General features: G+C 39.3%; 3 protein-coding genes across 5 annotated transcripts in view; 2 read left to right on the forward strand and 1 right to left on the reverse strand.

Moving 5' to 3' along the window:
• igsf11 (immunoglobulin superfamily member 11) overlaps window positions 1-5530 on the forward strand; it is a 36801-nt gene extending 31271 nt beyond the window's left edge. For 2 of the 3 annotated variants that reach the window (XM_072701327.1, XM_072701328.1), the window contains one exon: window positions 3147-5530. In XM_072701327.1, coding sequence (XP_072557428.1) covers window positions 3147-3579 — 433 coding nt within the window. In that variant the 3' untranslated portion in view covers window positions 3580-5530. The remainder of the gene's footprint in view (window positions 1-3146) is intronic. The other variant, XM_072701329.1, reaches the window with a different exon arrangement.
• A 4888-nt stretch (window positions 5531-10418) lies between these two features.
• On the forward strand, window positions 10419-17961 carry paf1 (PAF1 homolog, Paf1/RNA polymerase II complex component). Its single transcript, XM_023839433.2, has 14 exons — window positions 10419-10626; window positions 11087-11116; window positions 11746-11838; window positions 12413-12534; window positions 12916-12982; window positions 13094-13195; window positions 13278-13383; window positions 13527-13595; window positions 14270-14373; window positions 14740-14856; window positions 15190-15318; window positions 15661-15766; window positions 15849-15933; window positions 16913-17961. Exons 1-14 carry the CDS (start codon window positions 10580-10582, stop codon window positions 17329-17331), a joined length of 1596 nt encoding a protein of 531 aa, XP_023695201.1. The 5' UTR covers window positions 10419-10579; the 3' UTR covers window positions 17332-17961.
• gmfg (glia maturation factor, gamma) lies at window positions 17958-24578 on the reverse strand. The gene is made up of 7 exons (XM_072701441.1): window positions 24432-24578; window positions 20916-21012; window positions 20579-20628; window positions 20268-20319; window positions 19091-19171; window positions 18847-18920; window positions 17958-18217 (listed from the first exon to the last, which is right to left on the reverse strand). Exons 1-7 carry the CDS (start codon window positions 24432-24434, stop codon window positions 18146-18148), a joined length of 429 nt encoding a protein of 142 aa, XP_072557542.1. The 5' UTR covers window positions 24435-24578; the 3' UTR covers window positions 17958-18145.
• Window positions 24579-24900: the final 322 nt, after the last annotated feature.

The following is a 24900-nucleotide window of genomic DNA, read 5'->3' on the forward strand; positions in this document are numbered from 1 at the left end:
ACAGTCCACATTTTTGCTCCCTCCCAACTCCTTGCTAAACAGTCCACATTTTTGCTCCCTCCCAGCTCCTTGCTAAACAGTCCACATTTTTCCTCCCTCCCAACTCCTTGCTAAACAGTCCACATTTTTGCTCCCTCCCAGCTCCTTGCTAAACAGTCCACATTTTTGCTCCCTCCCAGCACCTTGCTAAACAGTCCACATTTTTACTCCCCCCCAGCTCCTTGCTAAACAGTCCACATTTTTGCTCCCTCCCAGCTCCTTGCTAAACAGTCCACATTTTTGCTCCCTCCCAGCTCCTTGCTAAACAGTCCACATTTTTGCTACCTACCAGCTCCTTGAAAAACAGTCCACATTTTTGCTCCCTCCCAGCTCCTTGCTAAACAGTCCACATTTTTGCTACCTACCAGGAGTACAAAGTGGACCATCTGGGGGACCTAGAGAACCAGGTTGGGAAACGTCATTCACTGTATTTTTCTGCAGCACCTTTCGCTTGTTCAGTGTGATGAGCAAATGGCACTTTACAGTGGTCTCCTTTTGTCTTCTGCAGATGTGGCTTCACTGGTTGTGTGCCTGGCCACTAATCCACCATTTATCACTTGCATTTTGCTTTTACATTCAAGGCCTCTAATTCTCAACAAAAACCCTAAAGTTCTTTCAACCCCTGTTGCTTCTGGATCAGTGCCTTTCAGGGGCACTGGGGGACTGGCAACAAAAAGCAGCCTGGGAATTTTTTATTTTTTTTTGGGGGGGGGGGGGGGCTGGTATACTTTATTGTTGACCAGGGATCAACTGGTTGGACACCAATGAAATAACACATTATCCATTAATTATCTTCTGTGATCAACCTGGAAACACACCAAGATCTACAGACCAGATGTCTCTGGTGTATCGGCTCTGTAATGGCTGGCCCTCTCAAAACCCACCCACTGGGAAAATTCCCGGATTTCCCAATGGCCAATCACAGTCTAGTGCCTTTGTTCAGTACATTTTTTTCAAAACTTCTCAATCTAGGGTATGTTTGCTAATAATTGGTTTACATTTTAATAAGCTTTACATCCATCCATCCATCTTTCACTCACTCACTCAGTACAGAATCATGGTGGTAGGAGAGAGGTGAAATCGAATCTTGGTGCCCCATCCTCACTGCTTGGTAATTCATGGGGTTTGTGGCTTCTTCATGCAGGGCTTTTCAGGCAGGTGGCCAGTGGTCAGGTTCGGGCAGCTGTCAATCTGCATCTGCCTTAAGAGAAAATGTTCAGTCGGTCAATTGGCATCTAGTGTCACGGTGGCCTTCAAAGCCCCAGAGAGACCAAATTCAATTATCTTCATCTAGTAGGAATAATTGACTGCCTGCTGCATGTTACTGGGGCATTGTGATTGGCCACCCTGCCAGGCGATGTTCCGCGTGTACCCTGCACTACCAAAGCAGCGATTGACCTTTCAAGGCTCAATCATGACAGTTTTCCTCTGGTGTTTAAGCTGGATCAGTGCACGGGGGGGGGGGGGGGGTGTTACTGTTCACAGTAAGTTGCTAGTGCTGAAATAAGTCAGAGGTACGACGAACGGGATAGATGGTCCTCAGATTGGCCAACCTTCCTGATCAGTATAGTCGGCCTCCTCATTGGTCAGCAGCCTGGGTCGATATAATTGCTGGTCATTCTGGTTCCTCTCCGCCTCTGCCACAATTCTCTGGCTTTTAGCTGCAAGGAGGCACACCAGAGAACAGCAAACCCTGACTGGGCATGTCAGAGCAGTTGGGAATCACCCCCACAGTGACAGACTGCCTGTACAAACTGCACATCCTCATCTATGCAGGCAATGGATGAAGTGTGTTTCCCAGAAACTGGTCTCTTAGGCAGGACTGAGGGACTTGCTCTGTTCACTGTGCCTCTGGTGTTTAAACAGGCTTCGGGAGGGGGGGGGGGGGGGAATGGCTGTTACACCCAGCAAGTAATGTCTTTGTCCTTGCATGCATGCCTAAATCCATGGGCAAGGACTCGCCTCATGGTAGCGGATAGAAGTCACAGTGTTTATTATTCCAGCACGTGCCCTAAGTACCAGCCGTCCTGGGCCCGTGATTCACGTGAAGTTTTCCTGTGTTTTTAGGGTAAGGGGGGGGGGGGCACCCATTCTTGATTTTCAGCAGTCCAAGGGGGTTTGCACCTGGGCTAGAAAATATGCACACAGCTTTCAAGCCCCAGGGAGAGCTTTGGAGTGCTTTAGCCACCCTAATGGGCAGTATTGCCTCTGTACCCTCCTCTGTCGGCGAACTGATTCATCTTCTAAGGTTCTGCCATGAAAAAGCATTTAAAAATATACTGACTGTGTTTATCATTTGTGATCCAGTCGCTGCTATCTGTACCTTCTATTATTTGCTCATAGGGGTGAAGCCAGGCATTTCCTGCCTGGGTACATCTGTAAAGGAGAAGCAGCCACTTAAGCAGAACTGAATGCTTGACTACCACAATAATCACATTGATCGTAATGTGTGCAAAGAGAGAAATTCCTAAAAATAAGAGTGTATTCCTCTGATGTGGAAATCGGCTAGTTTAAATGGATTGTTTTGCAATGTCGATGCTCAGTGTTGGAACATAAATATATCCAGAATAATTCCTTAAAAATCTAGATTAGGATTACTGAGCAGTATATTAAGTGGATAATGTTAATATACTAATTGACAGTGTAAGGTAATACAGTAACATCCATCCATCCATCCATTTTTCAATGCAGGGTCATGACAAAGCTCTCCATGGACGTCTGTCATTAAGCAAGGAATCGCTGCGCTAACGAACAGATGTTGTGTGGCTCTGTAGGTTAGGACACTGCCTGTGATCGGAATGCTACTGTCTCAGGCAGAGTCACCGTGGGGCCCTTGAATGAGGCCCCTAACACCATTTGCTTCAGGGACTGGCTGACCCTGATCATTGCTCGCATATTGCTTGGGACAAAAGTATCCACTAAATAAATTGAAGAAACTGACTTTAACTAAGTGACCCAACACAATAGATTAAAAATGTAAGTGTAATTACTGGTAGTTACTGTTTTTTAGTTACTGTGTGTTTACGGGCTACGCAACATACTGTACCAGTGCATGTCCCTCCTGGCTGACCTGACCTGACCTGACCTGAGTCCTTCATTTCCTTCAGGGAAGATGACCTCCCACCCAAGCGGTCCTCATCGGTAAAGGCGTTCCAAGCTGACGCCTCATCATCAGGGAACGACACCCTAACGTCAACCAACACCTACAACAGCCGCTACTGGCACAATCCCAGGCCAAAATACAGCACAAACTCATACACGCGATACACCGGCGATTCCAACCAGAACTTCTCATCCAGCCCCCCCACCTGCACCAACGGCAGCCATACTCTTCCTCCACCCAAGACTCTGGTAGTTACCTCTAACTTGGCACCCTCCCCATCTGCTACACTGCACAGAAACGGCTCCGTCAACACGAAGCAGGGCCTGGCCCAGGGCAAGCCTGCTCACCCCCTTGCTGTAGACCAGGCCACACTGGAGCGCATGGGTGCCGTCCCAGTCATGCTTCCAGCACAAAGCAGGGCTGGCTCCTTGGTCTGAGGCAGTGGGCTCGGCGTTCTTCTTTCTACCGTCACTGCTGTGTTATGTGAAGCACTGCGCTCTCCGGCTGAAGGAATCCCACCGTTCTGCCGCTTCCTGGGCCTTTTTGGTGCTGAGCCTGGCCAGTGCTGCAGTCCCTCTGCTCTCTGCTTAGAACTGAATTTTAGAACTTAGAAGCTTGTCTCATGCCAACGATTTTTTTAAAGCAACACTTTCTGATTTTGAATGTTTTGTTTACATTTTTTCAAAGGTATAAAAAGTTTTCTGCCACAAGATGGATGATATACTGTAGCTGTCAGTTAAAGTAAACAGAGCATTGAAAACCTAGTTAGAGAGATTAACTTTAAAGGTTCAGAATTGCATATTATAACTTTAGATACAATGTATTTAGATTACGTTACAGGAAACTCAGAATATCTATGTGCTGTGCATCTGTCCATCCAATTACCACCCCCGCCCCTATTCTAGTCTGTGTCACGGGGGGTGGGGGATTGAGCTTAACCCAGGCAGCGTAGGGCAGAACGCTGGGTGGGATGCCAGTTTTTGCTGTGCATTTCCAGTTATAATAATTATGATGGAAAAGCGCATTTTTCAATTCCCTCCAGAGGTCTTAAATACACATTTTAAATTCCTAAGATGAAAATTCCCTTAGGAAATGAAAGACGTGATCCTATGATGTGTTTATTTGCTGTAAATAATGCATATTTTATTATAAAATATTTTTTAAATGTAAAACGGTAGATGGTGGTGCACTTACGACGGTGCTGAAGGCTAGTATATAATGCTGAGGTAACAACTTTATAGATACCTGCAAAAAAATTTTAATCCCTGTAGCTGCAGTTCTCAGGTTCTCAGGAGAGACAAATTCCTGCCATTACACATGTTAGAATTATTTGGTTTCACACTACAGGAAATGTCAGTAATGTCATTCTTTTGATCATAAAATGGTTCTTATACTTCATCCACTTACAAATGTTCCAACTGTCAAGCTTACAACATATAGTTGTTATATAAAGTATTATTTAGACAAATCTAATATATTTTATACATTTTTTTTTAGATTTAAAGCCACAGTAAAACAATACGTAGATAAAAACGATACCTTTTAGTATGTTGTTCCACATGAAAACCCTGAACCAAAGCCCTTCACTGTTTTGCAACATGCCTTGTTTTCTTATTGTCAATGGGTTTTGCATAAGCACAAAAATTTTAAAAAAGGTCATCCTCATGTTCATCATAAATTATAGACTTCAATGTCACGTCATTTAAACTGTGATTATTTTATTGATAAAATCTCTTTTTGTAGCATAATAATAGAGATACATGATATGGTCACTTTTCATGTAAAAAAGCAGATCACCTGTTAATGGTCTGTTTTATTAATGATTAAATAAATAAATAATGTCAAAGAAATCAATTAATTCACACTTGGGTATTTTGCAGTTTTTTTTAGATGCATTTTAGATGTACTAAACATTTTAAATTTAATTATTAACAAACAAGTTAAAGTGGTTTCACACAGTAATATTTCTATTTACTTGTAATTGTGACATGTCATTATAATATAAATTGATTGTACACCTTATACACTATGATTGTGCCTTGAGCCTCTACAGTAACAATAATGCCAATTTGGCAATAGAAATCATTTTGGTATTGCATCAAATAATGTATTGCTTCTTTGCTGTCTTTATTAAACCCTTTTGCTTTGTGTTTTCCTTCATCAGTTTATAAAATGGATCATTTATAGATATGCAGTCAGGTTTTGTCAGATGCCCATGTAAGATTTAGCAATATTTACTGTTAAGGAAGTCAGGGAATGCAATTCAGTGAACGTATGTGAAATGACCTATTGGCTTTCTTGGGAAGATTGGTCCTAAAACCTGTATGCCATCTGGATCTACAGAAGATGTTTGACAATGTTGTGCCAGTAAAGATCTACTTTTTGAAATATTTAGATTCTATTCGTCTGTTTTGAATTGTTTCTTTTTTTTGTGAAATTAGGTGAATTATTTAGGGATCTTTGCAGATGAAAATACACATGAGTGTGTCAGGTACAGCTTGCAAATATAATCAAGCATTTCTACAATTACATTTAAGTTTTGCATTCATTGTATATTAAAATGTCTCTCACACTCACACAGATACACACATACAAGGGATGGGCAAATAAAGGAAACACCATATGAAAAATTACAATTACAAACAGGTGCAAAGGTGGGTTACACAAGGCTGAATGACACTTAGTATTCGACTTAAAAAGACCTCAGAAGTTGTACTTTGCTGTGCGAATTTTCAAAGCCTGAATAATTAGTACCTGAATAGAAGTGCCTGAATATGTAATGTGTCAAGAGGAACATTCTTAAAAATCACAGCATAGGCCAAAAACAGATGAGCTTCATCTGCAATGATGGTCAATGGCCACAAATCAAAGTTCACCAATAAGGAAAGACAGCCGCTCAGCAGGAGAGCTGGACCTCTGAGCAATGGAGAACAGTAAGTCATGGTTCACCCTTTGCCTACATCTCACTGTGGTCCATTTAGAGAAAGACAAAGGATGTCTTCAGCTCACAGTGTCTGTTGGTATGGGCAGCAATCTCATGGAGTCAGTAAACAATGACACCAGAATAACTGGCAACCCCCATGAAGATGAGTTAAACATTAATTTAGAAGCTGGACCACAAATGCAATGAGTGATATTTTGGGCTTAAGCGATGGTGTATGTCTTGTGTTTATTTTAGCATACTTTAGTTTTTTCAAACAAAGACTATTATTTAGTAATGTGATTTTTAGGGTAAAATGTAGGTTTCACAAATATTGGCAACCTCATGCTTACTATTGAGTGTAGCCTCATTGTAACGGCACTGAAATTCTTTCTGTAACTTTGTAACCAGGCTGTAGAGCACTTGCAGCTCTTCCATACAGTATAATTCCAGTTCCTCTATATCCTTGAGTTTATATCAGTGGACTACCCTCTTCAACTCAATTCACACCGCAGGCTCTCAATGGGGTTAAAATCTGGAGACTGAGATGGCCATTGTAAAACCTTGTGTGTTCTCTCAATCATTCCTGGGTTGATGTAGATGAGTATTTGAGGTGATTATCTTGTTTAAAAGTCAATCCATTGCCAACCTTGTGGCAGAGGCAGTAAGGTTTTTGGCTAAAATGTCCTGGCATTTCATGGAATTCATGATGCCGTTGACCTTGACAATCTACCACCATATTTGATGAAGGGTACCAGATACTTTTCTTTGTATGAGGTCATACAACACCAACTTGAAGGTGTGCATGGTCTCATCTGACCACAGCACAACATTCCAATCGTAACTCCAATGATATTTGGCAAACACCTGCTGCACTTCTCAGGAATGGTTTCTTTACACGTTATCTATATAACTTTTGCTGTGATAGTAATAATCTTTCTCGTGGGTAGTGTCTGACACTCGGGTTAGAGATACTAAAGCTGCAAGATTCAAGCAAGGTGTAGCGTTCAGGAACTGTGATTTTTGGGCAGGTTATTTTTTGTCTACCTCTGTCATCAATATGCTGATGCCCCCTCATCCAGGCAGATTTTAAACTATTCCATGCATATTTATTTTAAAATATTTGTCCTGATAGTGCTCAGTGGTATTTTTTTTTAACAATTTCTCAGTCTTTCTATAGTCCTTACTTAATTTGTATAGGTTAACAACCTTTAATGTCATTTGCAATGAATGCTTTTTAATTCACCCATGTTGATGTACAGCACAGGGATTTTGTATGTGTGTGTAACGTCATATATGTATCCCAGGGAAACAGGAAATTGACTTAGATAGCACACGACTTCCTGTGGAACAAGAGCAATATAAAGAAAAAATTTTTTCACCAATGACACAGATTTCTTTGGTGTTATTTAAGATATTCCTCAATGGTGTCAATGGTGTTCTTGAAGGATATCTCATCTGTGAATATAATGTAAGGTTCTTGAAGGATATAGTTTTATTCCATAAATGGAAAGCAACACTTCTAAACATTTTGAGGGAAATGTTAATTCTTATTTGAATTGTGAATTTTATATTATTGTTTTTAACTCTCTTTCTTTTGGGTTGCTAGTAATTAGTAAGCCTGAGACATCTTGTCTTAATGTAGTGACAGGGGGTTATGTTAATTCACACTACCTGTCTCTCATTTATGTCTAATAGTATCATCATTTTTGTTCAATATTCAATTCTATTTTTTACCCCTAGCAAATCTGCCTTGTCCCCTTCCTAACTCCTGTTCCATTAAGCTTTAACTGCCTGAATTCAAAATACATTTTGTTATTCTCTCACTGTAACTGCAGCTTTTTTGTTTTTGTGTTAACACTGTTCCAGCCCAGTCCCTGTAAGTCTTTGAAGGGACATCCTATACCTAATAAATTTGCAGTTCTCCCTGTATCACATGCTTACATGTGTTTATTGAGTCCCACCTCTGATAAATGCATGTTGCATTTTCTCTCTCTGTTCTCCCTGTGAAGGTTTCCATACACACTCCAAAACCATGCAGTTAGGCAAATTATTATCTCTAAAAAGTGTGTGATCTACTGTCCAGGACAGTCTTCAGGCAACCCTGAAATGGATATTTCATTGAGTGTAAATGCTTTGCCTGGTTTTGAAAAGTAAAAATTGCTAAAATAACTGCATTTTGGAATGGAATGTTTCACCAGTGTCAACATAGAGAAGCTGTAGGGACAAGGGAACATGGAAGGAACAGAGTTCAGCAGTGGAAGTGCAGTGGGGGCCATAGGCAGGTCCAGAGTCCTCCAGCTGGCTCATCTGTTGCAAAAAAGAAAAGTCAAGATTAATTACATAGCAGTGTGGAGTTGAGGCCACTGTCTGCCCTGGTGCTTCGGTGCTTTTTCCAGCTAGCATCCTCAATGCCATGGTCCATGGGGATTCCACCACACACCAGCAGGGGGTGATCAGCACCACACCGGCCCATGATTACTGTGGTTTCCTCATGGTCAGCCTCATGGAGTGCCAAAAGAATGCAAATAATGGCCACTGATTGTCCGAACCAGAGGACACTGCAGCTGAAAGCCAGACTCATGCCTGTTTAAAAGAAGAGCCGCTTCCCCTTGAACTGGCAACCGCAGCCCCTTTAGCTGCTAGCGACTGTGACATGAAGCAAAGTGAATTTCTGACACACTTTGTAGAAGCTTTGTGTGAGGGAGTTCACACTGCCATCTTCTGGCAACGTCAATGTAATGCAATAACCTAGATAAATGTTCATGAATTTATAGAACCACATTGTTACATTTTAAACCTGATAATCAACTGAGCACAAGAGTAACTATTTTGGCAGCAAGTGTAAGGAAATAAAAACAAGGTATAAAGACAGCCGAAGTGCAGGGGTAGGACACTGATAGACAGTGTATGTCACTGGAGAAGCCACTGGAAAGATGTACAAAATCAAATGACAGAAAAAAAAATCTCAAAACTCCCAGATTTTTTGAATGAGGCGTATAATATTTAATGCCCGTATGGGTGAATGTGTATGTGAAAAGCCTGTGAGCCCTGCAAAGCGTTGGCACCCAGTCCTGGGTTATACCCTGCCTTGTGCCCCCACGGCCCTACACAGGACAAGCGGGTGTAGAAAATGGATGGATGGAAACAAGAGAGCTTTTTCAAGTCAAGTCAAGAGATTTATTTGTCACATACATACAACATGCAGTGAAATGTATCTCTGTGTCACCCTTATGTGGCTGTGTAAAAATAGAAAGAAATAAAAATAGAAAAAGGTAAGAAGCCGGAGTAAAAAAGAGAAATTACAATATATAAATACTAAGTAAGAAACCAAGTAAATAATCTAAAATATACAGTGCAGATATAGAATCTAAAATCACGAATCAAAAATATAGTGCAAAACTGAAAAATTTGAAATGTAGTGCAAAATTGTAGTGCAAAATTGCAGACTTTGTGCATTCAGTGCTAGTTCACGTTGAGAAGCCTAATGGCCTGGGGGAAAAAGCTCTTTCTGAGTCTCTCAGTCCTGGACTGAAGTTTTCTGTGGTTTTCAAGAAGACCAAACCATCTGGCTGTGCTCTTAGCGGCTGCAGACAAATGGGCGCGTCTCTGTAGGGGGCTGCGCAGGATGTGGATCGTACTGTGGTTCTGTCCTCCGTAACCACACACGAACCGGTAGTTGTCTTTGTCACCATCCTAAGCAGTCCCGTTTATATTTTATCTCCCTCAGATATTCAGACAAAATCTCAGTCATAAAAATATTTAACTAAATTATCTGTTATTTATTTTTGTTCCATATAAATCTTAGTTATGTTTTATGTACTGGTGATTGGACCAAAGACAAGATAAAAATCGAAACGCCGAATAGTATAGATTTTTCAGAAAAAAAAAAGTTCAGTGGAATAAAGACAAACAGAATATATCTAATACCTTAATACACAGACTACAGAAGTCCAATCAAGACGACGTTCAATATATGTCAACACCATTACATGTACAGCCACAGACCAACGACTGCGGCCAAATATCTTGAGAAATTTGTTTAGTGCCCATTATAAAATGCTAAGTACATTGGAACGGTGGGCGGCCCAGCGCGTTATAACTATGTTTTCGATGAGAAACGCACTGGTTCAAATCCCGTGGCCAGCAGAGTGACGTCACCACTGGGCCCTTAAGAAAGACCCTACATTGCTCCAGTGACTGGCTGACCGTGCTCTCTCCAACGTACGTCGCTGTGACAAAAGTGTCATAAATAAATAAATGTCAGCTCACTTTAAAATGTAAGACAAACAACAATCGCCTATTATTATGTGACACTATAAAACGTTCAACCTGTCAAATTTTATTCAGGCAATTGTTTGAGCTACCCACACACGCAAAGGACCCCAACATGAGAACGGAAGCAAAACTAAAGGAGGGGAAAGAGAACTTTATGGGTTAGGTTCAGTTTGTATTTTTCCTACACTTGTATAGGAATATATTTCGTCGTACGGTAAATTTTTGTATTTTTTTTTAACATGGCGCCAACAATCCAGACCCAAGCGCAGCGAGAAGACGGACACAGGTAGGCGAAGCTATGCACATGACATCGCTGCCCCTTTGAAAGGTTCCAGGGTCCTCCGCAGTTGTTTTGTTAATGGCATTATGGTTTTCGTTTTGCTTGTTTTTGGTGGTGCTCAGCATAATTAGCGGTAGACATGAATAAAGGCACAATAATTTGAAAATATTTGCGTTCGTGTTTTCTTATGCAGTCTAGATGTGTGAATTTTTTTTGACATCTCGTTGAATCTATACCTATCATTGAACTTAACTCCCCATTTGTTGCACACAGTAGTATTCAAGTTTTGTTTGTCACATAATCATGAACTGTACTGCTATGTGGTGAAATGCTTTAAGTTCAACATTTCCATTTACTGTAAAATATGCAGTAAATAAAACTAAAACAAAAAAGACTGGCTCGTTTGAACATTTGTTTATCGAAATGTTAGAAAGTAGCTGTTTTTACGTATTACTTTTCTTCTTAGGAGTACTTCACACAGAACCGTTCCAGAAAGGTAAGTCCCGTCAAAATAATTTTGTAGTTTGCTCGCAACTTGATTTGATTAGTGCCGTATTTTTGTTAATCTCAATTTATGTCAAGTACTGGACAGTTTGTATGGCAAGCCAAATTGTCTTTTAATAGAACACCCACTCGGCATAACTTTTACTAGTAAAAATTATAAGTCTTATTTAGTAAAAAATTAGTTTTTACTAGTACAAATACGAATTCCAGATATCTATAATTCTGGATGTATTGGTGAATGCATAGCCGTTCATCGTAGTGGATGTGTGTTGTGTTAGGGCTAATTCTGTAATGTTTCTAATTTCTTGCTTTGCCTAAAATTTATCATTGACTATATAAATTTATTGTAATCAATTATTGGTTATTTAACAAAACTTTGCTTATTTATTTTCCTATTACTTGGTACAATTTTCCTGTTAATTAGTCTTAGTACTTAGTTATTTTAAATAATAATTTTTCGGTACGCCGATGGGTTGTCCTGGTCTCTGTGTAAGATGTTTAATTTAAGTTTAATTTATTGGAGTCAAATGTAAGTTTAGAAAATCTACTCTTCATGAACTGTCATTGCATTCTTGTGATGATGTATATTGCTTTTCTCTTTTCCTTTGCGCTAATGGTCAGATCTGGAGTCGTGTGTCGTGTGAAATATTGCAACAGTCTTCCCGATATTCCGTTCGACCCAAAGTTCATCACATATCCTTTTGACCAGCACAGGTAACAAAGCCTTATTAAACTTCCATTTTCAGGTTTCATCGGTGTATTAAACAGTGGGGAAGATATCAAGCAAAATTCTCCAATTTGTCTTATTAATATTTTGTAACTACATATAAGAAATTAATACATCTGGAGTCATGAGAGAGGCCAACAGTAATTAAACATCTACCTATATGGGTGTGCACACACACATGAGGTACACACACACATGTATATTTACACTGGACGTGTGTTTTTAGAATGCACATGAATGAGTGTTTTAAGTTTTGTTTTTGTCAAGCAGTCCTTTGGCAGAAAAAATAAAGAATTATTAGTCTTAAAGAATAAACAATACCTAGTCTTAGCTATTTTTTGTTTTTGCATTGAATATAATCTAAAAAGTTTGCCATGTAAGGATTTGGATCTATGGAACTGAGAAATTTTAAACATTATTTAAATTTTGGGAGTATTTTTACCAAAAATTATGTTTGATATTATATTTTGGGGTAAACAAGGTTATTACATGCCTAAAATTTAGCAAGGGTGAGGACACTGAACCTAAGACAATTTTATTGAATATGTTTATTTGTGGTAGGTTTGTGCAGTATAAAGCAACTTCCTTGGAGAAACAGCACAAGCATGAACTGCTGACTGAGCCAGATCTCGGAGTTACCATAGACCTCATCAACCCCGACACCTACCGGATTGATCCCAGCAGTAAGATATCTGGGGAGGGAATGAGAAAATGTGATGTTTCCTATGTATATATTCTACAAGTAAGCCTGGTGTCATATACACTGCTGCTAAGTATTGTCATATTGTAAGTGCCAGTGACTAGTTATGGAGCTTGTGTAAAACCCCTGTACTATTAGTGGAAGAATCTGGATCTTTAGCATTGCAGGATAGCACATGGTGGTTCACTGCATCAATACTGTAAAATATTTCATAAGAGGTTTTCCATTCTTTGTACTTATAAACCACAAATGCAATCTGTTTTTGTGGTAGATTAATTTTGTACCTTTGAATTAGACTTTCGTTTCTCCTTTATTATGTGTTCTTGCTTTCTTGAATTCTAGTAATATGTTGTGATGGTTTTAGTTCTTTTGGACCCTGCTGATGAAAAGTTATTGGAAGAAGACATCCAAGCTCCATCCAGCTCTAAACGGTAAGTGCTCAGCTGTTAAATGCAGCCTTAAAAATGTTACCTGACGTGAGAGTAAATAAAGCAAAGGTAAGTGCAGCAGCTAGTTGTTGATGTCTCACTTTTGAAACGCAGATCACAGCAGCATGCCAAAGTCGTCCCGTGGATGAGGAAGACGGAGTACATATCAACTGAATTTAACCGATACGGCATCTCCAACGAGAAGGTTGAGGTCAAGTAAGTAAACCTTTTAGAGTCAGTCCGATTGCATGCAAGAGTCGAATGTTAGTACATTTTTGTGTGTTTTTCTCTCTATCAGGATCGGTGTCTCTGTCAAACAGCAATTCACTGAAGAAGAGATTTACAAGGACAGGGATAGCCAGATTTCAGCCATAGAGAAGACCTTTGAGGACGCTCAGAAAACAGTAAAATTAATAATTTTGTTTTGCAGCAAAATGGACAAATTTTCGTTATTGCTGCATTGGTTCCGACTTTAGTCATAATGTTAAAAAGTTGTTTGTATGTAGAGTAACCAGCGATGGTGTTTTGTGTCTTCTCAATGTGACAGATCGCACAGCACTACAGTAAGCCCAGAGTTGTGCCTTTGGAAGTCTTACCTGTGTTTCCTGACTTCAAGGTGAGTGGTTATGTTTTCATAGCTTAAAACGGCAAAAGTAAATGGCAGTACAGAATTTGCATAACCTTTTGGCACAAGAGATTTGCACACCAATATTTGTTAGGTCTACAGAATAAATATGAGAATAACATATTATTAACATAAAGGTGTTTTTACTTTTGCTGTTAACTTCAAAACCACTAAGCAAATCATTTTAACAACATAATTGATTATCTAATAAAGTTATATTTTTAAATCAGTTATGTATTGATGGCGAAATACACATTATATAGCAGAAAGACAAGGATACATTTTAAGTATTAAGCATGTAATGAAAAGTAAAGACCTTTTCAGATCTTCTAAAACATTGTTTTTCCTTGCGGGTCTTTTCTGGTACTTTTATTAGATGTTGAGAGGTAAAGGCATTTTTCCTAAGTTGTATCTTAACCACCAGTGTGTGTGAGACTAAATTACAAATACTGCAGAGCTGTGGTTGAAGTAATTGGCGCAATTTGTTTGTTAAAAAGGAAAAAAAAAAAGGTTTGTGTGTTCAAAAAACTTGATGAAAATTGAAGAGGTGAATCTCTCGTTTGGTGCAGATCGCCGCAAATGTTTTTGAATCAGGACGTAGACGAGTAGGTTGAAAAATGCTGAAATTTGAATATGTTTTTTCCCCCCCCCCCTTCCTTTGCTAGATGTGGATCAACCCATGTGCTCAGGTTATCTTTGATTCGGATCCAGCTCCCAAAGACATTTCAGGGCCTGCTGGAGTTGACATGATGTCCCAAGCTATGATAAGGTACAAAAACCTGTGTACTGTGTACTCATTCTCATTGCTTTTACCCAGCTTTTAGATTCCTTATCTGACGTCAGTAAGTGTTCTTGCATTTTATGGATTCTGAGTGTAGGGAAGTACCAAGCAATCACAAGCAATTCCAACTATCTCAGAGCAAAAAAAGGAGGGAATGGAGTAGTTTAATATATTATCATATATGGATTTCTTTCTTTCATTTCTTTCTTTCCTTTACTCTGTTTTTGTATGATTCTGTCTTAATGATGTTGAAATGTATCTCACCACACCCATGTAAATGCCGTGGGGCATACGTCTGTAGTTTTTAACTGTAACAGTCCGTATCTTAAATTTTATTAACTGTCCTTTACTAAGGGGCATGATGGATGAAGAAGGCAACCAGTTTGTGGCCTATTTTCTGCCTAATGAGGACACGATGCGGAAGCGGAAGAGGGACTTTGAGGAGGACTTGGACTACATGCCAGAGGAAGTGTGAGTGACATTCCATGTTTGCCGGTTAATTTATGAATGCAGATTCGATTTTTTTGAAGATTTTGTTCCGTGTCATTTTTTATATGAAGTTGCAGAACCGCAAGCATTCAAAAGATGTTTCTGAAATGGGTTCGTTCAGTTCTGAGTTGTGTTGTGAGTTGTGTTTTTGGTTTGGAAACCGATTACACTTTTTATTGTCAACAGAAATGGACTTGTGTACCTGTATATTTTTTGACTCTTCTAATGGTTCCTCGTAGCTTAATACAGATACAACAGTCATAGACTTTTATGTCCATGAACTGTAAATCTCATTGAAATATTTTCTTTTCGTAGGTATGAGTACAAGATTGCTCGAGAATATAACTGGAATGTGAAAAACAAGGCCAGTAAGGGCTATGAAGAGAATTACTTCTTCATCTTTAGAGATGGGGATGGGGTATACTACAATGAGCTGGAAACCAGGTGAGTACATGGTGGATCAAAAGGTTTGGCATGTGGACAGTATTACCTCTGGTATCCAGTCGATGATGAGTGTGGTTGGTTTTTTGTCATGTTTGCTTTTGCCAACAATTCACCGGTGATTTTTCTGATGACGAGACATCAGTTTACCTAACTCTGTGTTTGGTTTGTGAGTGGAAACACACAATATGCAACACGGATGGAAATTCTACTTAAAGGCTCAGAAGTTCATCATTTAACCAACTTTATTATTTCAGCCAAGAGCAGCTTGACTCACCCCACTTTGCAGAAGTGGTTTGTAGCTGAGATGGGTGGAAGCTCACAGAACCTGCATCTGTGTTACAGGGTGCGACTGAGCAAGAGGAGAGCTAAGGCCGGGGCCCAGTCCACCACCAACGCTGTGCTGGTGTGCAAGCATCGCGACATGAACGAGAAGGAACTCGAGGCTCAGGTGCCTGCTTCTCTTCCGTCTCTCTGGCTTCGGTGTCGAGGTGGCCGGCTTCTGCTCAGTGTCTTCCTCTCTTGGTCTACAGGAAGCTCGTAAGGCTCAGCTGGAGAATCATGAGCCTGAAGATGAGGAAGAAGATATGGACCTGGAGAAGGACTTGCAGGACTCTGGTAAGTCTATCAGTACTTATTATTTATTTATACTGTCTACAGGTGTCTTTTTGCACAAATAGTAATTTGTGCCATTATAACAGGGTTTCTGTGGGTCCTTAAACCTTAAAAAGTCTAAAATCCAGTATTCTGAATTTTATGCCTTAAAATGTCTTAAATACAATTTCTGACAGGCTTTCAAAATTGATTGGATTATGAAGTCAACGTTACTTTTATAAAGTTGCATGAACTTGCATCTTTCTGTTAAATGTGTGTTTGGGAGAAATTGATTACGCTGTAACAAAACAACAAAACGAAACCAACATGGAACCAATTACCACTTACCGCTAAACTGTGAAGCATTGTAAGAACTTATCAGAGCCGCTCAGCTAGTGTGTCACGGTGCGCTGCGTGGGCTAATGTGGCATCTCCTCTCATTAAAAAAAATTTTCATGTTGACTGTGAATGAATTTACTTTGTCAGTAATTCTGGGACTGATTTTCCTTCATTATCCTTCATACTTTTCTGCCAGAATGGATGTGAAAAAGATCTTATGACTTAAAAATATCTTTAAAAAGCTTAAATATAACTTGTTGAATCCTGCAGAAAACCTGTATAGTTGATTATAGGGATTTTTCTTTATTTTTAGAATCAATCGGAATCCTCTTAATCTGATCTTATACTTAAACATTTAATGATTTTTATAATACAAGTAGTATGTAACATTCTCTCTTACAAGGGGCTGTATCCTATTCTAACTTGGTGAAAGTGTTGAGTTTAAATAAAATAGTCTCTGCAAAGTAAGGCTGTAAGAAACAATGTATACATTCCCAATTTTCCTAATGCAGTGCTTGCGAAATTACATACTTGATGTAAACAGTGCCATTACAAGGTTAAAAAAAGCTATAATTTCTGATTTTTCAATTTTGTAGGCTTAGTAGGAGAATTGGATGGAGGTGTGTGTGTGTGTGGTTTCTAACTTTACTTTGTGCCCCCACAGGTGATGAGAAAGAGAGAGAAAGTGAAAGTGAAGGAGAGAACTCGGGCAGCGAGTCAGACCGTGAGGAAGATGAAGATGCTGCTCCGAGGAGAGAAGACGAGGAGGAAGATGAGGAGGAAGAGGGGGTCAAGCAGAGAAGGAGGGGCAGTGGCAGCGGCAGCGAAAGTGGGGATGACCGTCAGGCTCGGGAGATGCGAGACGAAGAGGAGATCTTCGGCAGCGACGACGACAGCGAGGAGGATGATGCCAAGAATCGAAGCAGCGGGGAGGGCAGCGGGAGTGAGGAGGAGGAGGAGGGAGGCGGCACGAAGAGCCGCAGTGCTTCGCCGGCCCTCAGCAGCAGTGAGCATTCGGACGGCGGTCAGCACAGTGGCAGTGAGCAGGGCTCGGATTCCAGTGAAGGCAGTGACAGTGAGTGAGGGTTCACAGGCATGGCACTGTACAGTTAAATGCCAGGCCTTAGTCCAGCTCAATCTTAACTTAAACTGGGGCCTCTACCTCTGCTAGATGTGTCTCTTTAAATGGTCAGTGTACAGTTAAATGTTTTTGCTGGATTCGACATTGACTGGTAGGTTTTTCTTTTTGGTTGGCTATGTTGAGTTTCTATTAGGAATTTCACAGGCTGTTCTGTGTAGGCAAGCCACGTTCCCTGCCATTCACTTGTAATTTGATGGTCATTTGAATACCCCTCACAGCACTCGCTTATTTCACATTTGCAGGTAGTTTATTCTGCAACTAAGGTACTATTTGTGCTCATTTCTGGGAAGAAGAAAATCATTCGCTTTTGTTTTAAACCTTCATAACAAAATGTAACCAGAACATGGTAGACTCATGATACAGTAAGTGGAAAAAGTGACTCTTTTGATGATCTTGACTGAATTTGGTCAATTTTCTTGAAGTCCAGAATGAAGCAGACTGGTGTTAATGCATTACCTTATCCAAATTCCCATAAATATTGTATTGTAATTCTGTACCTTATTACTGTAGTATAATTTCTGATTCCCGAGCATGCATTTTTTATTGTAATTAAAGGGGAAAGATAAAACATAGTCATGAACTTTTATTCTGGAAAAAAAAAATTGCTTAATTCAAGTCCCCCCCTCAGCCCCTTTTAAGTTCTCTATACAAATACAACCCATTCATCTGTTTTAGCTATAATGCCATAAACTTAAGGTTTAACACTTTTTTTTCTTCAATACCCAGTTTTAACTGTAAGGGTTTTAAACATTTACACTAACGGAAAAAAGACAATTTCTCTCGAAGCCATTCCTCTGAAAGGTCATCTGCATTTCGGGTCTCAAACACCTGCAATGAGAGGGAGCAAAAATGTAAGAAACACTGAACTGTGAATATGGTCATATTGTGCCATAGCTATTTTTTACTATACTTTTGTAAGGATTTAAATACTGTATCGTGCAAAAGGCAGATGATCATCTAGTACTGTGCAAAAGACTACAAAGAATACACCCAGATATTTTTTGACTTGACCACTAGCACGCCATGTTTGCCTAATCAATACCTCACTGAGGCATTTAACTAATTTGATTAATAAATTGAGCTGGTAGTGAAATTTAATCAATACATAGAATGGCTGGGGCGTAACTTTTTGGAAAGCACATGAAAGTGTTAAGTTTTAATTACCGTCTGCAAATTTGCAAACAGTGACTTCTGTTTTGTATTTGTTCTGATGTTAAATTTTGCTAAATTGTGTTTTCTGAGCAAACATACACTCACTACCCAGATAAATAGCAGTGAATGTATTATTTGCTGAAGACTTTTACACAGTGCTGTTTATTAAATATCACCCAGGTCAGTAACTGAACACAAGCACGACCGAAAGTGATTTTCAGGTTACGTGATGGTGAAGGAATCATCCTTTAATCTAAACCTAAAGGTTTCATTTGAGTTGTAGATATATGTCCACGGTGATATACCTTTGTGAGCTCTGCAGCCTGGACCAGTCTATTTTTGCTGCCTGCATACATCATCTGCTGCTCTGGCTTACAACCTGTGCAGAATAACAAAACACTGCTCATCCATCTTCTCTCCTTCTTGAGATCAGTTTTCAAATCAAATAACAGAAGAACAGCAAATATATATAATGCTGACGGCATAACTTAATAGACATAATGAGATGTTTGGACGCTTTATTTAATTACGTTTCAGTGGAACACTTACCCACAGGACTTGAGAAGATAAAGCACAGAGGGTAGGAAATTCTGCCATCTGCATGAGTGTACTTATAGCTGTACACAATGAATGTGTGGTTTGAGTGAAGGACCTTAAGTAATATTATAAGTGGATTCTTCCAAGTAAGGGATAGAATGATGAATTCATCTTTGATTCAATGAATCAATGTAGAATTTACCTGTGTAACATAGGCTGAACATGTGAATTCCACACACACACACACACACAACGGGTGGGATTTAAACCCCCAAGCCTGGCAGTGTGAGGTGTCAGGCCTGCCCACTGTGTCACATGTCACCCTGTCATAGGATGCCTATTTTTCTAAAATCTAGGGGATTTGTAATAGTTGTCTATTTGTCATGTAACCACTAACAAAATGGACGCCATATTTTTTTTTATAAGTATTGCAGACATAAATACAATTGGTTTCTTTTGAAGGCTATTTGAATCAAGCACAAGACTGAAGAGTTTTTCACACTGCAAGTAAGACCAATAACTGATGCAGAGGACACATGGAAAATGTCATCCTATTGCTTAAATGGACAGGAAGCTATTCTGGAATTAAACCACATGGAGAAAAGATTGGATTGTTATTAGAATGCTGAATGGAATACCAAGAATGTGGTATGCAGGGACACATCCAAAGATATAAAAGGACTTTACAGTCATCCAAACAAGGCTGTCTTTGAAATCAAATCTGGTAACATTTACTTATGCAGAGGGCAATTTGCTTAACACTGCATTTTGCAATAAATAACTTATGTTTTTAAAAAGTTGTTTTTAAAAAGTAAACTGTTAATACAGCTATTCCAACCTTCTTAATATGGTAACATTTATTTGAGGCAAAACATAACATTGTCCAGCACAACCTAAAGTGGAACTCAGGAGCTGGGTGATATTAACATGATCCTTTTCTGTAATGGAGCTTAGTAGAATTTTTTAAGAGGATGGGAATAAAACTGCACTGGATTTGCACCAGAAACCAGTCCATTAACTAGTTGCTAAACCAGAATGATACATATTAATTTCTGTTCACTGCCCATGTCTGATGGCATTTGGTAATATAGAAATAAGAAACAACTTAATATATGGTTATCCATGATTAGGATTTTGTTTGAATCTATTCCTTATCCTGAGTACACTTCTATTCTTTATGGTAAAGGATATCTTGGTTGTCTCTCCGGAAGTTCATTCTTCAGATCATCCAGAGAGATATCCTGAAAGGTAAAGCATTAGTTGTCTCTTCACATGTCTTTCGTCCCAGAATCTATTTAGAAATGTTGCAGTCAAATATTTCAGCATTTTTCCCCCAGTTTCCTGTGTATACTGTTGTATCATTTTAGTATTGTGCAATGTGCTTCGGTTAAATATGTGTTATGATACTGATATAGAATTGAGTTCAGGAACATTCCATAGATAACTAGCCTAATTAATACAATTTTCTGAAAAATAAGAACTGGAGTAAAAAAAACTTACTTCATACTCTTCCTCTAGGATCACTAACTGCTTCTCTTTATCAATTTTCACTAAAAGGATAAAGCATACACAGTTTATTCCAGATTTCAAACAAAATATTGTTTCTAAATTTCATTAGTTTTAAAAGTTTAATGAGTAATCCGTTCTGTTTATCCATACATAAACAGCCTTTAATTTGCAGCATTATAAATATTGACATGCAGTGTTATGGAGCTTACAACCCACGCAGTATCTCTATAGAACAAAAAAACTTCATTGCCCTGTTCCTACATAACTGTGTTAATTGATGACCGAACACATGTATTATTGATATCAAATCCATGTGGGTGATGCTTACTCAGGATGGCAGCGTTGCTGGTCTCTTTACGGAATCTGAACCGTTTCAACTTTTCCAAAAGACTGTCCTCTACCTCACACACAACCAGGGAATCAGCCTGGCCAACACCACATAAAGGAGAGCATAAGAGAAAAAGGTATCATAAAACATCTATTGTTACAATCGTTCACACTCAAGGGTATAGACAATGCTGTCTACTACAGAATTAGTATTATACAACAAATGAAGTTACAAGGCCAAAATTAAGAAGAGTACAAATTCAAATGCTTTCTACTTCTATGCATGGAACTTCACCAGAGTGCTCCGCAATGGAATAGCATTCCTTTTGGGATATGCCTTGTCTCAGGAAATTGCCCGTGGAAACCCTTTTTCTCTCCGTTAATACATTGTTGAATTTTATGACTGCGAAGGCTTTCCAGTATATTTTCCATTTCAAGATTAACTTTAGCAAAATAGCCTAGTTTTTGCAGGACAGATCAGAAATTAGAGTTTGGAATGCAAATTGAACATCAAATCTTTTCCAAAGAGACCTTCAAAAAGCACCATCTCTACAGTACATATGGGAAACATTTAGCAATGCTGTGGAGTTACTTTGTTGCTTTAGGCGGTGCTTCTCAACCCGGTACTCGGGGACCCACAGATGGTCCACATTTTTGCCAGGAGTTGGCAGGGAACAAAACGTGGACTGTCTGGGGTCCCCTAGGACTGGTTTGAGGAACACTGGCTTAGGGTACAAAAGGCCTTCAACATGGACATTGTGAAATCAAAAATGAAATCAAGTTCTCGAAGCCTTTTGGAAGAGTATTTAAAGCCCGTGAAAAAATCCCAGTCATCTCCCACAATGGTCAGCGTGGATTCCCCAACAGCGGAGGGGCAGCTTATCATCTCAGCTTCCACCCTGTAGCAAAGACATTCCTTAATGTCACCCTGTATCTGATCTCTCTTTCAGCTTCTACACAAGTTGTTAGCCAACTAATATTTTAATGTGCTTCTAAACAGATAAAAACCTGTTATAACAATGGGGCATTTCAACAGAGGTTTATGTGCACTGTAAAGCAGCTGCAAAGGACAACTTTAAAACTATTAGTAGACTTTTTTTTAAACCTTAATAATTTTCAGAGTCAAGTCCATTTAAAATACACCTGGAACAGCCCATATTGGTTCTTCACAATATTCTATCTATCTGCCTGCCTGCTTGTCTGTCTGTCTGTCGGTCTTGTTTCCTAACAATCCTGAACCTGTCTCTAATATATATGGCAAAAACTATGTGGACAACCCTATTAATTAGAGGAATTGCCTAATTGAACCACACCAGTTGCTGATTAACATGTATAATTTAGCACACAATCTCCTGCAACAAACAGTTTGCACTTAGCATCATCATAGTACACCATCCAACAAATCAATTTGCCCCATTTTTGCCCTGCTAGATCTGTCAACTGCAAGAGAAATGATTATGAAGGTCAAGTGGTAGGACAAACAAGCTCCCAAAAAGAGACCTAATAACTCAATGCCAACACCCAACCTGAATGGCAGCAAATCCCACCAGCAATGTCTCAACATTTAATGGAAAGCCTTCCCAGAAGAGCAGAGGCTATTATAGAACTGAAGGGTGGACCAGCTTCATATTAATACCCTTGGTTTGAAATGAGTTGGTCAAGCTTGTGTCCACATACTTTTGGCCTTATAGTGCATCAATCTGTGTATGATAAAAACACATTTGCCATATTCACCACTTTCCGCATCACCTTCCCTTTCATTCAAATCTATTACTGTGCAGGTACTGATGGGAGCCACTAATGACTCTCACTCACCTTGCATTTTCTTGTTTTTTTTTGGGGGGGGGAAATGGCTTCTGCCTTTCTAAAAAAGCAGCAAATGACTATTCCAAAGCTGCTTATCAAGTCCAAGGTGGCAGCGAATCTGGAGGCTTATTCCAAAGCCTTCAGAGAACATATAACATCATTTTGAGAAGTGACAGAGAAGAGGGATGCTTTATAGAAGATAAGAAAATTAAGCTTGGCCGTATTGAGCTATCCATACTGCAACCCAGGGGTAAACGGCATATTTTTGCACCCCTATGCCTTTCTCAAATATATAGTTAATCTTTGTACTATAAGTCATCTAATTATTGTTGTGAGTAGTCCTAATATTTGTGGATATCTGCTTGTTTTGCAGTCATCCAAGGTTCACAGTAAGACTACAGAATACTCAACTTATTCATATATTATATTTAACTTTTCAGCAAAATGGTTTCCACTGCCGTTGTTTCAAGACTGGATTTTAAAAATGATTGTCTTTCAAACACCCCCACCACTGGCTGGATCTGCAATGCCATTGTGTTTGTGTGTGACCTAGAACCTTCAAAATTCCTTTGATAGAGACATCCCTCGTTTGTTCAGTTGTTACTATGACATTGTGGTGTTAATCTGTTCTTCCTGTTTGCCATTTCCTCTACAGCCAACTCTAGTTTTTGATTTGATTTGCATCCTCAAGTTTCACCTGTGAGATGCATTACCCTAACAGACACCAGTTAGGCAATTTTTCTTCACCTACTCACATCTTTCATGTGGTCTCTACTACTTGCACTACTATGGTTTTAGCTGTCTTTGGAAAGCGGCACAATCATTATCACAACATGCACGCATGCACAAAGACTGTAGTGTGGCACTGGTCCATGTGAAAGCTGCCATGCACCAGCAGGGGGCAATCAGCACCACACCAGCCTATGGAAACTGTGGTTTCATCATGGTTGAGTGCATTGGAGGGGGCTGTCAATTGCCCCAAACTCTATTCCCCAGTGCAACTGAAAGCTGGAGAAGGTCGTGAATGAAAGAAAGGGCACAGCAATGGTGCACGTGCTCTCTGCCCATGAGACTACTGGAGGGTGCCTGCCCTGAAGGAAATGCTGCCCCCCCCCCCGCTGACCTGTTGTATTTTCCCCTCAATAAACCTTGTGTTAGGCACATGGGTCATAAGGAAGTAAATGGATTTTTATATGCTAATATAGGCAACAATTAAAATTTACAAGTTAAAAAGTATTATCATGAATGGATCAGTCAAAGACAAACATTTCAAATCTAGCATGCATGTAAATTGGAAATCATTAATATTACGCTTAAAAAAAAAACACTACACACGTGTGCCCTCACTGATTCTCAATCGAAACAGACATTTTAGCACAAATTTATTTCTACAGAAACACAGCAATAAGGCAACTTTTGAATATATGACCAATAGCAAAATGGATAAACGAAGGAAGAGAACAACTTGTACACGTCGTCATGTTTTTGTACACCATGCAGCAACGGCTTTGTAGTATTGCACTTCAAATTTCATATGGGACTAGTGGGGATATTTTTACATAACAACCCAGATCATGGTATGCTGCAAATCTAAAAGAAAAGGAGATGGGCTGAGTGAAGTTACAGCTTCAGCAAGGCTATGATTAATAAGACTAACCAGATCAGAACAGGTAACTAGAATGACTACGAACTAGTTAAATAATATCCTTACCATTTTGCGTGAAATATATTTGCGTCTTTTCCCTCTGTCCTGTTGTGAATATTAAATTGATGTTGCAGCAGTTCACCTTCTGACAGAGAACAAGTGACAGGAAGCTAACAAACTGCTTACACTTCCTCTTCTATTACAAAATTTGCTGAAGGGGGAGGGTAAGCACTATCTGACAGGAAATATCAATGTGATGCTCCGTAACAGCAAAACATTCAGTTGCACTTTGCATTAACTGTACTTTTATAATGCATTCATAATGCATTCATAGAACATTCATAAGCAGTATGTAAGTATACCTTAAAATTGCAACACACCTTAACAGCTTTAATTAATAACAAACATTATACGATTGTAATGTCTGTTATTAATGTATAGTATAGCTGTCAGGATGTAATGGTAAACTTACATGCTGCTTATGAATTACCAAATGTTCAAATTCATAATCTAATCAGATAAAACTATCATCCAG

The sequence above is a fragment of the Paramormyrops kingsleyae genome, chromosome 17 (genome assembly GCF_048594095.1).
Source record: "Paramormyrops kingsleyae isolate MSU_618 chromosome 17, PKINGS_0.4, whole genome shotgun sequence".
Classification (NCBI taxonomy): domain Eukaryota; kingdom Metazoa; phylum Chordata; class Actinopteri; order Osteoglossiformes; family Mormyridae; genus Paramormyrops; species Paramormyrops kingsleyae.

Bases quoted from the DNA above. Each gene is read 5' to 3' on its own strand.
- paf1 (XM_023839433.2), top strand. From the start codon at position 10,580: ATGGCGCCAACAATCCAGACCCAAGCGCAGCGAGAAGACGGACACAG. The intron at 12,983-13,093 runs GTAAGTGCTCAG...TTTGAAACGCAG, and splicing joins GCTCCATCCAGCTCTAAACG to ATCACAGCAGCATGCCAAAG. The intron at 15,767-15,848 runs GTGCCTGCTTCT...CTTGGTCTACAG, and splicing joins AGAAGGAACTCGAGGCTCAG to GAAGCTCGTAAGGCTCAGCT.
- gmfg (XM_072701441.1), bottom strand. The intron at 20,320-20,578 runs GTAAGTTTTTTT...TTTACCTTTCAG, and splicing joins TCCTAGAGGAAGAGTATGAA to GATATCTCTCTGGATGATCT. The intron at 18,921-19,090 runs GTAAGTGTTCCA...TATTCTGCACAG, and splicing joins TATCTTCTCAAGTCCTGTGG to GTTGTAAGCCAGAGCAGCAG.